This window comes from Salvelinus alpinus, chromosome 14 (genome assembly GCF_045679555.1).
Source record: "Salvelinus alpinus chromosome 14, SLU_Salpinus.1, whole genome shotgun sequence".
Classification (NCBI taxonomy): Eukaryota; Metazoa; Chordata; class Actinopteri; order Salmoniformes; family Salmonidae; genus Salvelinus; species Salvelinus alpinus.
Window position 1 is genome coordinate 51,533,835 of NC_092099.1, and position 14,415 is coordinate 51,548,249.

At 44.0% G+C, this 14,415-nt stretch overlaps 1 protein-coding gene across 4 annotated transcripts in view; it reads right to left on the bottom strand.

Moving 5' to 3' along the window:
* LOC139539040 (NEDD8-conjugating enzyme UBE2F-like) overlaps positions 1–14,415 on the bottom strand; it is a 93,843-nt gene that overhangs the window by 49,491 nt on the left and 29,937 nt on the right. For all 4 annotated transcript variants that reach the window (XR_011667859.1, XM_071341730.1, XM_071341729.1 and 1 more), the window contains 2 exons: positions 12,724–12,794; positions 12,187–12,244 (listed from right to left, as the gene is read on the bottom strand). Coding sequence is in view for 3 of the 4 variants with exons in the window: in XM_071341730.1 (XP_071197831.1) it covers positions 12,187–12,244; positions 12,724–12,794 (129 nt within the window). In the remaining variant the exon portion in view is untranslated. The remainder of the gene's footprint in view (positions 1–12,186; positions 12,245–12,723; positions 12,795–14,415) is intronic.

Sequence of the window (14,415 nt, forward strand, 5' to 3'; positions counted from 1 at the left end):
TTAAGTCCTCCACAATAGTATGTGGCTTGCCTGTCCTAGCCATTCAGTGGCTCACCATAGTTGCTTCTAGCCCCTTCTTATTAATGATATCTGTGGCTTTTATACATGTCTTACTACTCAAAAGTCGTCTTAATTCTCGCTCAAAAAACTCCCGTGGCTTATCTTCCAAACTGTCATGTTAGGTTTCTAAATGTCTGCGCAACAGTGAAGGTTTCCCGCGAGAGAGTAACAGTTATTGTGATTGGATGTTAATTATAATTGTATATATCAATGACGCCCCTCTTGCTGCTGGTGATTCCCTGATCCACCTCTACGCACCATTCTGTATACATCTGGCCCCTCTTTGGACACTGTGTTAACTAATCTCCAAACGAGCTTCAATGCCATACAACACTCCTTCCGAGGCCTCCAACTGCTCTTAAACGCTAGTAAAACCAAATGCATGCTTTTCAACCGTTCGCTGCCCGCACCCGCCCGCCCGACTAGCATCACTACCCTGGACGGTTCTGACCTAGAATATGTGGACAACTACAAATACCTAGGTGTCTGTCTAGACTGTAAACTCTCCTTCTAGACTCATATTAAACATCTCCAATCCAATATTAAATCTAAAATCGGCTTCCTATTTCGCAACAAAGCCTCCTTCACTCACGCCGCCAAACCCGCCAAGCCCTAGTAAAACTGACTATCCTACCGATCCTCGACTTCGGCGATGTCATCTACAAAATAGCTTCCAATACTCTACTCAGCAAACTGGATGCAGTCTATCACAGTGCCATCCTTTTTGTTACCAAAGCCCCTTATACCACCCACCACTGCGACCTGTATGCTCTAGTCGGCTGGCCCTCGCTACATATTCGTCGCCAGACCCACTGGCTCCAGGTCATCTATAAGTCTATGCTAGGTAAAGCTCCACCTTATCTCAGCTCACTGGTCACGATAACAACACCCACCCGTAGCACGCGCTCCAGCAGGTATATCTCACTGGTCATCTCCAAAGCCAACACCTCCTTTGGCCGCCTTTCCTTCCAGTTCTCTGCTGCCAGTGACTGGAACAAAAAGTAAAAATCGCTGAAGCTGGAGACTTATATTTCCCTCACTAACTTTAAGCATCAGCTATCTGAGCAGCTAACCGATCGCTGCAGCTGTACATAGTCCATCTGTAAATATCCCACCCAATCTACCTACCTCATCCCCATATTGTTTTTATTTACTTTTCTGCTCTTTTGCACACCAGTATCTCTACTTGCACATCATCATCTGCTCATTTATCACTCCAGTGTTGATCTGCAAAATTGTAATTACTTTGCTACTATGGCCTATTTATTGCCTACTTCCTCACGCCATTTGCACACACTGTATATAGACTTTCTTTTTTTCTATTGTGTTATTGACTGTACGCTTGTTTATTCCATGTGTAGCTCTGTGTTGTTGTTTGCGTCGCACTGCTTTGCGTTATCTTGGCCAGGTCGCAGTTGTAAATGAGAACTTGTTCTCAACTAGCTTACCTGGTTAAATAAAGGTGAAATAAAAATAAAATAAAATAAAATTTGACTAGTCTACCTGCATTTGACATTGTGTTGTTATTTCGCTGAAAACTAAATGGTTCAATAAAATAAAAAAATGTAACCTTAATTTAAATAGGCAAGTCAGTTAAGGACAAATTCTATTTACAATGACGGCCTACACCAGCCAAACCCGGACGACGCTGGGCCGGTTGTGATACAGCTTGGATTTGAACCAGGGTGTCTGTAGTGAGGCCTGTGGTGTTGATGGTACCCTAAATTAAATGATAAAATATATAGATCACAAATTCAAATTGGTTATACTCTTTAACATTATTTGGAACCAAGGACTGATCACCCCAATCCACAGAAGTGATTGACTAACAAACCTAAATAAAAGCAAAGTCCTCTCATGCTTTGTTGATTTCTTTCCACAGGGCCGTGGAGTGAGACAGGGATGCAGCTTGAGCCCCACCTTCTTCAACATATATATCAATGAATTGGCGAGGGCACTAGAACAGTCTGCAGCACCCGGCCTCACCCTACTAGAATCTGAAGTCAAATGTCTACTGTTTGCTGATGATCTGGTGCTTCTGTCCCCAACCAATGAGGGCCTACCGTGGCACCTAGATCTTCTGCACAGATTCTGTAAGACCTGGGCCCTGACAGTAAATCTCAGTAAGACAAAAATAACAGTGTTCCAAAAAATGTCCAGTTACCAGGACCACAAATACAAATTCCAACTAGACACTGTTGCCTTAGAGCACACAAAAGACTATACCTACCTTGGCCTAAACATCAGCACCACAGGTAACTTCCACAAAGCTGCGAATGATCTGAGAGACAAGGCAAGAAGGGCGTTCTATGCCATCAAAAGTAAAACTAACAATGACTCAATAATCCATGCATTCTGGGATTGCTATGAAGTCCAAAAGTTATGGGGGAAGTTAGAAAGTTGGCAGAAGTATTACAATATCAATTAAATTTTAATCTGTCTGCATATTTCAAGACATGACATATGAGGGTGCAGTGAGATACCCGATGGGTTGGACGATACTTTTCTCATCAATCATCTTTAAAAAAGTATACTTTAAAACTGTAAGTCAACCAATCCTCCATCGTTAACACAATGGAAAGGTCAAATGCTTTATTATCTAAATGTTGAAAGTGTGTGGGCGACGGAGAGAAACAAAATGGTGCAGTTTGAGGCCATGTGACAGAGTGATGCGGGCTCTGGAGATGGGGGAGTGAACAGGTGGTTCTGGGCAGGGGTGAATTATGGGCCAGCTACTGGTAGCTGATAGAGAGCTTGTTCCTACGGGCCAGCTACTGGTAGCTGATAGAGAGCTTGTTCCTACGGGCCAGCTACTGGTAGCTGATAGAGAGCTTGTTCCTACGGGCCAGCTACTGGTAGCTGATAGAGAGCTTGTTCCTACGGGCCAGCTACTGGTAGCTGATAGAGAGCTTGTTCCTACGGGCCAGCTACTGGTAGCTGATAGAGAGCTTGTTCCTACGGGCCAGCTACTGGTAGCTGATAGAGAGCTTGAGAGAGCTTGTTCCTATGGGCCAGCTACTGGTAGCTGATAGAGAGCTTGTTCCTACGGGCCAGCTACTGGTAGCTGATAGAGAGCTTGTTCCTACGGGCCAGCTACTGGTAGCTGATATAGAGCTTGTTCCTACGGGCCAGCTACTGGTAGCTGATAGAGAGCTTGTTCCTACGGGCCAGCTACTGGTAGCTGATAGAGAGCTTGTTTCTACGGGCCAGCTACTGGTAGCTGATAGAGAGCTTGTTCCTACGGGCCAGCTACTGGTAGCTGATAGAGAGCTTGTTCCTACGGGCCAGCTACTGGTAGCTGATAGAGTTTGTTCCTACGGGCCAGCTACTGGTAGCTGATAGAGAGCTTGTTCCTACGGGCCAGCTACTGGTAGCTGATAGAGAGCTTGTTCCTACGGGCCAGCTACTGGTAGCTGATAGAGAGCTTGTTCCTACGGGCCAGCTACTGGTAGCTGAAAGAGAGCTTGTTCCTACGGGCCAGCTACTGGTAGCTGATAGAGAGCTTGTTCCTACGGGCCAGCTACTGGTAACTGATAGAGAGCTTGTTCCTATGGGCCAGCTACTGGTAGCTGATAGAGAGCTTGTTCCTATGGGCCAGCTACTGGTAGCTGATAGAGAGCTTGTTCCTATGGGCCAGCTACTGGTAGCTGATAGAGAGCTTGTTCCTATGGGCCAGCTACTGGTAGCTGATAGAGAGCTTGTTCCTATGGGCCAGCTACTGGTAGCTGATAGAGAGCTTGTTCCTATGGGCCAGCTACTGGTAGCTGATAGAGAGCTTGTTCCTATGGGCCAGCTACTGGTAGCTGATAGAGAGCTTGTTCCTATGGGCCAGCTACTGGTAGCTGATAGAGAGCTTGTTCCTACGGGCCAGCTACTGGTAGCTGATAGAGAGCTTGTTCCTACGGGCCAGCTACTGGTAGCTGATAGAGAGCTTGTTCCTACGGGCCAGCTACTGGTAGCTGATAGAGAGCTTGTTCCTATGGGCCAGCTACTGGTAGCTGATAGAGAGCTTGTTCCTATGGGCCAGCTACTGGTAGCTGATAGAGAGCTTGTTCCTACGGGCCAGCTACTGGTAGCTAATAGAGAGAACTTGCTTTCATTGTAGTGAGATGATACTCAGTCCAATGTATTACACCTCCCTCGAGGAGACTGCTGGAGGAAGGCAGAAATAAGACTCTCCTAACTACCTTTGTGGATTATCCACAAGGCATGCTCAGCATAATACTTGCAAGTAATGACTCCGATGAATAACAAGCACCCTCATATATGCCTACTGACTAGCGTGTGCAAAAAGAGACGATGGCTATGTCTGAAATCTGTCTTACATACATACTATTTACTAAAACGACATGCTGTGTAATAATTGTACTACATAATATTTAGAAAAGCACTGTTTAGTAAAAACGAAAGCAGAAACAAATAACATACTAGGCTCATCCATACTGAGAATGCCTCATTAATGCACAATTGTGTTGATTCCTTCCATTCGTAAATCCTGGCATATAAAGCAAGCTCAATTTAAACAATTTCACATACTTTAAAAGTCTGTTTTTGCATACCCAAAATCCCGACTATTTAGAACACAAGTACGAGTATTCGGACACAGCCACGGTCTCCTCACGTCGCTGTCTCACTACGGCCAATAAAGTAGGCTAGACCTAGTCTACGTCCCAAATGGTACTCTATTCCCTATATATTGCAGTACTTTGAGGCCTATGGGCCCTGGTAAACAGTAGTGCTCTAAAGGAATAGGCCGTCATTTGGAAAGCAGACCTTGTGCAGCAGCAGATTGCCTCAATTACTAGGCTGCCTAATTTACACGCAAAATCACAGCTGTCCAGTCGAATGAGCCTGAACAGGGCAGGCAGCCAACCATCACCTTAGGTACTGACTGACTTAAATCACTTCCTCCCTCTGCCTGACAGCAGCAGTACAGGAGCCTAATGCCTAATGATTACAATCTTCTCCTCAGAACTGATATTAGTATTACTCCTCCTGTCAATGGCGTACCACGCCCCCCCCCCCCCTCCCCTTCTCAAGGATGGGGGGGGACAGTCTCTCTTTTGGGTTGGGGGCACCCTGGAGGTCAACCCCCCCCCCCCACACACACACAAACAGGTCATAACCCTTGGCAAAATAACATTGAATTACAGGAAATAAGCTGTAAAAATGCCAAATTTTTAAGGAAAGGAAGTTAGCTAAGGAAGTTAGCAGTTTCTCCCTTACAAAAAAATCCCTTGCTCAGACAGTGCCTCCTGTCCACCTTATTCTCTTAAATAGCTACTGTGCTGCTCAACAATTTCTACAACTGCACCAGTGAGAGCATCTTGACTGGCTGCATCACTGCTTGGTATGGCAACTGCTTGGTATCCGACAAGCAAGGCACTACAGAGGGTAGTGCGTAGGAGCTCCCTGCCACCCAGGACCTCTATACCAGGCGGTGTCAGAGGAAGCCCCTACAAATTGATAAAGACTCCAGCCACCCAAGTCATAGACTGTTCTCTCTGCTATTCACGGAAAGCGGTACCGGTGCATCAAGTCTGGAACCAACAGGACCCTGAACAGCTTCTATCCCCAAGCCATTAGACTGCCAAATAGCTACCCAGACTATCTGCATGGACCATTTTTACTTCACTGCCTAAAGTCAGATGCTATCCTTCTTACACACCTTAGCTAAGCTATAGTAGTATACTGCCAGCTATCCAACTGCTGTCCATAGTCCAACTACTATTTTACACCAATATGGGTGAAACCCTTTCCCACAGCTTTGAGACTGCAGAAATATCTGGATGTTATCACAGTATGAAGACTAACTGAGCCAGGTTAATGAGGATACCTTAATATCAATTGCTTTTGAAACAGTCTCACTCCACACTGTATAGTAACCCTGACTGGCTGTGGGTGTAATTGTTAGAGCCCAACCGATATGGGATTTTTGGGTCCGATACCGATTTTAGGGAGGAAAAAGTCGCCAATTACCGATATATTGTTTTTCAAAGGTGGACTGAAAAACATACCTTTTGTTGGATCGCGTGTGCACTTAAGTTGAAAAATGTAGGAGCACAATGAAAAATATTTGAGGTAATAAAGCTAGAATCGTTCATTTTTCTAGGCGTACTGGTGCTCTGAAATAAAAGTTCAAGTTGCACAGCAAAATATTTAGGCACATATGCAAGTAAAATGGTGGCACTGTGGAGCCCTGTAATGTCACCACTAGATGTCAGCATTTTGTATTAGTAGATTCACAACAGTGCTTTACAACAGTCAAAGGTCATGTAAAGAAACACTTTATGGCAACATGGCAATGAGAGCTTGTTATGACCATTCTAATTATACCTCAGGTGGTTGTGACCGGAATGCAACAACCACACGCAAGCTGCTCATTCTGACAATGTTTTCGTACTGAAACCATAATGTCAATTACAGTGTTATCCAATACAAAATGTACTGGCTATATATTTCAACTGCAAATGGCATGCGCTGATGACTGAAAATGTTACTGCAGCAAAAATAGAATGTGATGAGGACAGGGCTGCTTGCTTGGTGAAGTGTACTTTTGATTATTTACCTATTCAAATACGCTGTGGCAAGCTACTCACCGTCAAACCACCATGCCCACTCTGGAAGGCTTACATCGGTAGGCCCATAATATTGGACGATTATATTGGTTGATCGATTTATCTAGTCATCGTTCGCTAAGTAAGACATCGGTTAGCTGAGGGCGTCACGGGGATATCAGAACTGTTAATTACACAAGGAAGCCCTCTCACAGGAACAGAAACAAGAGCGAGTCAGGGAGCATGATGTAGTTAGTAGTCGTGAGCGCGTGCGTGTGTATATGTGTGTGTGTGTAGACCTGGCAGTTGGCTGTATGTAGTGTGGAGATGAGCATGGTGTTGCGTAGCGGGCAAGACGTCCTAACTAACAAGATCCTTATTGGGGTCAGTACAGGGGGCTAGACATTCTAACTAACAAGATCCTTATTGGGGTCAGTATAGGGGGCTAGACGTTCTAACTAACAAGCTCCTTATTGGGGTCAGTACAGGGGGCTAGACGTCCTAACTAACAAGATCCTTATTGGGGTCAGTACAGGGGGCTAGACGTCCTGACTAACAAGATCCTTATTGGGGTCAGTACAGGGGGCTAGCACGTCCTAACTAACACGCTCCTTATTGGGGTCAGTACAGGGGGCTAGACATTCTAACTAACAAGATCCTTATTGGGGTCAGTACAGGGGGCTAGACGTTCTAACTAACAAGCTCCTTATTGGGGTCAGTACAGGGGGCTAGACGTCCTAACTAACAAGATCCTTATTGGGGTCAGTATAGGGGGCTAGACGTTCTAACTAACAAGCTCCTTATTGGGGTCAGTACAGGGGGCTAGACGTCCTAACTAACAAGATCCTTATTGGGGTCAGTACAGGGGGCTAGACGTCCTAACTAACAAGATCCTTATTGGGGTCAGTACAGGGGGCTAGGACGTCCTGACTAACAAGCTCCTTATTGGGGTCAGTACAGGGGGCTAGACGTCCTAACAAGCTCCTTATTGGGGTCAGTACAGGGGGCTAGACGTCCTGACTAACAAGATCCTTATTGGGGTCAGTATAGGGGGCTAGACGTTCTAACTAACACGATCCTTATTGGGGTCAGTACAGGGGGCTAGACGTTCTAATTAACAAGCTCCTTATTGGGGTCAGTACAGGGGGCTAGGACGTCCTGACTAACAAGATCCTTATTGGGGTCAGTACAGGGGGCTAGACGTTCTAACTAACAAGATCCTTATTGGGGTCAGTACAGGGGGCTAGACGTCCTGACTAACAAGATCCTTATTGGGGTCAGTATAGGGGGCTAGACGTTCTAATTAACAAGCTCCTTATTGGGGTCAGTACAGGGGGCTAGACGTCCTGACTAACAAGATCCTTATTGGGGTCAGTACAGGGGGCTAGACGTTCTAACTAACAAGATCCTTATTGGGGTCAGTACAGGGGGCTAGACGTTCTAATTAACAAGCTCCTTATTGGGGTCAGTACAGGGGGCTAGACGTCCTGACTAACAAGCTCCTTATTGGGGTCAGTACAGGGGGCTAGACGTCCTAACAAGCTCCTTATTGGGGTCAGTACAGGGGGCTAGACGTTCTAACTAACAAGATCCTTATTGGGGTCAGTACAGGGGGCTAGACGTTCTAATTAACAAGCTCCTTATTGGGGTCAGTACAGGGGGCTAGACGTTCTAACTAACAAGATCCTTATTGGGGTCAGTACAGGGGGCTAGACGTTCTAATTAACAAGCTCCTTATTAGGGTCAGTACAGGGGGCTAGCACGTCCTGACCAACAAGCTCCTTATTGGGGTCAGGACAGGGGGCTAGCACGTCCTGACCAACAAGCTCCTTATTGGGGTCAGGACAGGGGGCTAGCACGTCCTAACTAACTGTGGAAGGAAGGAAGCTTCTAGAGAGGAGCTGGTATGACGTCACAGCAACCCCTCTGATGTAATTAACATAGCATATTGTGATGGACGTGGTGTGTGTGTGTGTGTATTGCATAGCAACTTGAAGATGAGCAGCAGCACAACAATAACAACAGCTTATTTCAGTGTCTTTTATCTCCCGCACCGTCTATTTAATCAACAAAGTTTTGAGCCGAGGGCCTTTAAATATGCAGCGGCTGTGGCACTACAAACGGAATCCATTTAAATGGGATCTCAGCGTGACAGAGGGGTTTAGAGGAGATAGAGTAGATATACACCCCATCTTCTGGATGGTTAACTGGACTTGTTCTGTCATTTCTTATTTTGATTTGGGCTGCCGAATGGCGCAGCGGTCTAAGGCACTGCATCGCAGTGCAAGAGGCGTCACTACAGTCCCTGGTTCGAATCCAGGCTGTATCACATCCGGCTGTGATTGGGAGTCTCATAGGCCGGCGCACAATTGGCCCAGCGTCGTCCAGGTTTGGCCAGGTTAGGCCGTCATTATAAATAAGAATTTGATCTTAACTGACTTGCCTTGTTAAATAAAGGTTAAATGTAAAAAAATATATATTTGGGTATTTGTATTTTATTTGCAAGACACATAATCCACTGTTGGGGTTAGTAACATAAGCATTTCACTGCACTTGCTGTAACACACCAGCAAATTGTGTGCGCGACCAATAAACTTTGATTTGGTATGACGTAGGTGTGACAGGGAGATAGATGGAAGGTAGTTGGTTAGAGAAGGAGCAAAGGTAGGGGGTTGTTGGTCGGGTTGTGGCTTCTGAGAAGGGTAACACAGCAGTGAGACACAATCAACACAATCAAGGCCTCAGGAGAGCCAGCAGATCTGACCAGCTTGCTTACAATTGCACTATGGCTGATGCTACTTAGAATGAGGAGGAAAAGGACAGTTCTCTTCTGTGTAACAGTTGGGATAATGGGACAATTCGGAGTACAACGCATTTCTCATCTCTGGATTGAGGTACATATTCCGAGCCATATCTCGCGCTAGCATCTTAATCTACACAGAAAGTCTGTCTGACCCTAGTGTAGCTGTAAGCAAGTGGTCGGATCTGCTGGCTATGCCTCAGGGTTGAGTTTTACCATTAAGATACAGTCTGAGGTTGAACACCAAAAACATTGGTGGTGTGTATTGGTCATAAGTCATACGGACACATCTAATAGATTTAGGCCTAGGTTTGAAACACCAAATGACTCTAAAGCAAGTCGAATGCATGTTCAAACCCATGTCTCTGGGGTCAAGCGTGTGCCATTTATCAAAAGGTAAACTTTTGGGGTTTTCAGGCATGGAGCCCTGCTTCATAGTGAGGCAATTCCTAGAGGATCAATACATGACTATACCTGTTAGCAGCAGACCACCACCAATGAGAGTAGTATAGGGCCTCGTCCTGAGAAATCAGTTTCTTTGGTTCAATAACACACACCCCTCAGCAGAGAAAGGTTTAGCAAAGTACCCCAGGTCTACCTACAGTTCAGTCTCCTTAACGCAGTGAGATTTATCCTACGTTCTCAGTCCGGACATCTACCAAACGCAATGTAAGGCTGATGGCATTAACCTCTCACACAATTTAAAGTGCCCTCCTTTTTAGAGAAGACTGGGATCTTTCAATTGAGAAAGGCTGGTGGAAGACAGTCATGGTTCATGCTAGTTTAAAGAACACACTTAAGTGCTCGTTTAGATTTTAGAACGAACCTTGAGAAGCAGGCAAGGTATTAAGAAAACCAACAGGTAAGTGCTTCGCAATCGCAACTTCTACATTGAATGACAATTTCCACTCTTAATTTCCACATTTATGACGCACGCAGCACTTTTTAGACTAGGGCCGATTTCAAGTTTTCATAACAAATCGGTAATCGGCATTTTTGGACACCGATCATGGCCGATTACATTGCACTCCACGAGGAGACTGCGTGGCAGGCTGAGTACCTGTTATGCGAGTGCAGCAAGGAGCCAAGGTAAGGTGCTAGCTAGAATTAAACGTATCTTATAAAGAACAATCAATTTTAACATAATCACTAGTTAACTACATATGGTTGATGATATTACTAGTTTATCTAGCTTGTCCTGCGTTGCATATAATCGATGCGGTGCCTGTTAATGTATCATTGAATCACAGCCTATAACAAGCGCATTCGCGGAAAAAGCACTGTCGTTGCACCAATGTGTACCTAACCATAAACATCAACGCCTTTCTTAAAATCAATACGCAAGTATATATTTTTAAACCTGCATATTTAGTTAATATGGCCTGCTAACGTGAATTTCTTTTAACTAGGGAAATTGTGTCACCTCTCTTGCGTTCTGTGCAACAAAGTCAGGGTATATGCAGCAGTTTGGGCCGCCTGGCTCGTTGCGAACTGTGTGAAGACCATTTCTTCGTAACAAAGACAGCCAACTTCGCCAAACGGGGGATGATTTGAGAAAATCGCATTTGCGAAAAAAGAACAATCGTTGCACGAATGTACCTAACCATAAACATCAATGCCTTTCTTAAAATCAATACACGGAAGTATAGATTTTTAAACCTGCATATTTAGTTTAAAGAAATTTATGTTAGCAGGCAATATTAAACTAGGGAAATTGTGTCACTTTTCTTGCGTTCATTGCACGCAGAGTCAGGGTATATGCTACAGTTTGGGCCGCCTGGCTCGTTGCGAACTAATTTGCCAGAATTTTACGTAATTATGACATAACATTGAAGGTTGTGCAATGTAACAGCAATATTTAGATTTAGGGTTGCCACCCGTTAGATAAAATACGGAACGGTTCCGTATTTCACTGAAAGAATAAATGTTTTTTTTCCTAAATGATAGGTCTTTAATATGGTCAAATCTGGAAACTAAGGCTCGTATTTCTGTGTGTTATTATATTATAATTAAGTATATGATTTGATAGAGCAGTCTGACTGAGCGGTGGTAGGCAGCAGCAGGCTCGTAAGCATTCATTCAAACAGCACTTTCCTGCGTTTGCCAGCAGCTCTTCGCAATGCTTCAAGCATTGCGCTGTTTATGACTTCAAGCCTATCAACTCACGAGATTAGGCTGGCAATACTGAAGAACCTATTAGAACATACAATAGTCAAAGGTATATGAAATATAAATGGTAGAGAGAGAAATAGTCCAATAATAACTACAACCTAAAACTTCTTACCTGGGAATATTGAAGACTCATGTTAGAAGGAACCACCAGCTTTCATATGTTCTCATGTTCTGAGCAAGGAACTTAAACGTTAGCTTTTACTTTCTTCTCCAACACTTTGTTTTTGCATTATTTAAACCAAATTGAACATGTTTCATTATTTATTTGAGACTAAATGTATTTTATTAATGTATTATATTAAGTTAAAATAAAAAAAAGTGTTCATTGTCCATTCAGTATAGTCATAATTGTCATTATTACAAATATATAAAAATCGACCGATTAATCGGTATCGGCTTTTTTCGGTCCTCCAATAGTCGGTATCGGCATTGAAAAAAATCATAAATCGGTCGACCTCTAGTATCTATCTCCCTCTCAGAGCAGGGAGGAAGAGGGTGAATGCTTCAAAAGGTACATTACTAGTATAAGAGTGGGGGTTTTGGGACTAGAGAGGTTCAATCAGATGGGCACTGATGCCAGAAAGATTAGAGACTTACCTTTAACGTTCTGGTAGGGGCCCAGCCCGTGCCGTCGATAGAGTGCTCCCGCAACAAACTGGGGAAACAGAAACAAGTAGAAATCAAATCTCCATCATCATATTGGAAATCACGGTGGGAAAAAATCCACATTTAAATAGTCTAGTACTACTGCCAGACCTTTTCTTCCATGACACCCTCACTTGTGATTGGTTGCTCTATAAATGATTGTAAATCCCAAAAGAAAATGAGCCAGCCAAGCATCTAGGAATGTTTCTCAATATGCATACTACTGTGGTCCAAGCACGCAAATTGGAGCACGGGAGGGTCAGAGCGTGAGTCCAAATCAAAGTATAAGAAACGGAGCACAGAGGGCAATTCTCACATGCGTACTCAGTTTGTACATATTTCAAAGAAACGGAAAGTATGCCAAGAAACGTGACGTAGCCACATAACAAACGTTGCAAAATGTATTGAAAACAATGGCAGCCATTATTTGAGCGGAAGCGAATTAAATGAAGTGTCAATGAGTGTGTGGCGATGTGAGAAGTGAATTACCTCAAACAGATCTCCCCCGTCTCAGCGATGTTGGGGTGCCATATTCTGGTCTGGCATTTCACTTTGGGAGGCTGGAGAGAAACATGGGACAACCACCCGTTAGCATAGGATTCATCTCGTCCACCAGTCAGCTCTCTCTTGAGCCTGGGGAAGAGGTGAGGACCAATTGTATCGCAAGGTTTGACTAGAATGGAACACATACACTACAGTTTATTACCGGACAGTTTATTAGGTACACCACCCCGCTCACGAAAATGGATCACTCCTACAAACAGTGAGTCACGTGGTCTTGGCTTGCTATATAAAGCAGGCAGACAGGCATTCAGTTACTGTTTGATTGAACGTTAGAATGGGCAAAACGAGTGACCAAACCGACTTTAAGTGTGGTATGATCGTCGGTGCCAGGCGCGCCGGATCCAGTATCTCAGAAACAGCCGACCTCCTGGGCTTTTCACGCACGACAGTGACTAGGTTTAACCAAGAATGGTGAGACAAACAAAAAAACATGCAGTCAGTGGCAGTCTTCAGAGTGAAAACAGCTCGTTGATGAGAGAGGTTGAAGAAGAATGATCATGCAAGCTTAGTCGGGCCAAAACCAGAAATAATGGCGCAGTACAACAGTGGTGTGAAGAACGGCATCTCGGAATGCACAACTTGTCGATCCTTGTCACCCAATAGAGAATATTTGGTCCAATCTGCAGAAACTGCATGATGCCAGCATGGCAACGTTACTGCCACCTTGTAGAACGCCCCAAAGAATTCCAGCTGTTCTGGAGGTGAAGGGGGGTCCGACCGGTACTAGATGGGTGTACCTAATAAACTAGACAGTGAGTGTAGGTTCCCCTGAGGCAAACTACCCTCCACTAACAAAACACAGCATAGCTGAGAAGAGTAGTACTGAAACTCTTAAAAACAAACCCCTGTATATTTTCTCCCCCAGACAAACAAAAAACAAACAAGAAAAACACACCCAAAAAAGTAGTCTTCAGATTCTTTATCTTTGTTTATTTATACATGTCAGCCTTAGACCTGAATAGTGTTCCTCAGAACTGTGAGATGAGAACGGCATGGTGGCAGAGAAACAAAGCTGTATAATAAATAGTACAGAGAGAGAACTAGACATGTCAGTCTACCATAGTTGATCAAAGAGGCCTTGTAGCAACTGATAATGTAATAACTGACAATAATGTAATACCTGCTAATAATGTTAACTTTTGCATTTATAATGTAATAAATGCTGATAATGTAATAAATTGCCAATAATGTAATACATATGCTAAACGCTTAGCGCAATAAAGTTTTTGTGCATATTGTAATTATTGACTTTTAAAATACAGAAATACAGCCGGTATACTGCAAGATGCAGCATCATATGATGCAAAATGCATCATACGGCTGTATTTCTGTATTTTGAAAACTTGATTGCTGACATGCAAAACAATGGACTGATGAAAATAACAAGATAGTTAGAATTTCCTTAAATGGTTCACATTGGACTTTTCCAAAAACACCACTCTCTCCTCCCGTCAATTTCCCAAATGAAACATGCACTATCTGAAATATTACATGAAAGAGACATTCCAAAAGACATTTAGGCATAGCAGTACCTACTAGCATGGAATGAAAAACTTGCTGAATCCCAACTCAAGACTAGAGTGCTCTGCATGAAACCTCTGCTCTCTCTTAATATTG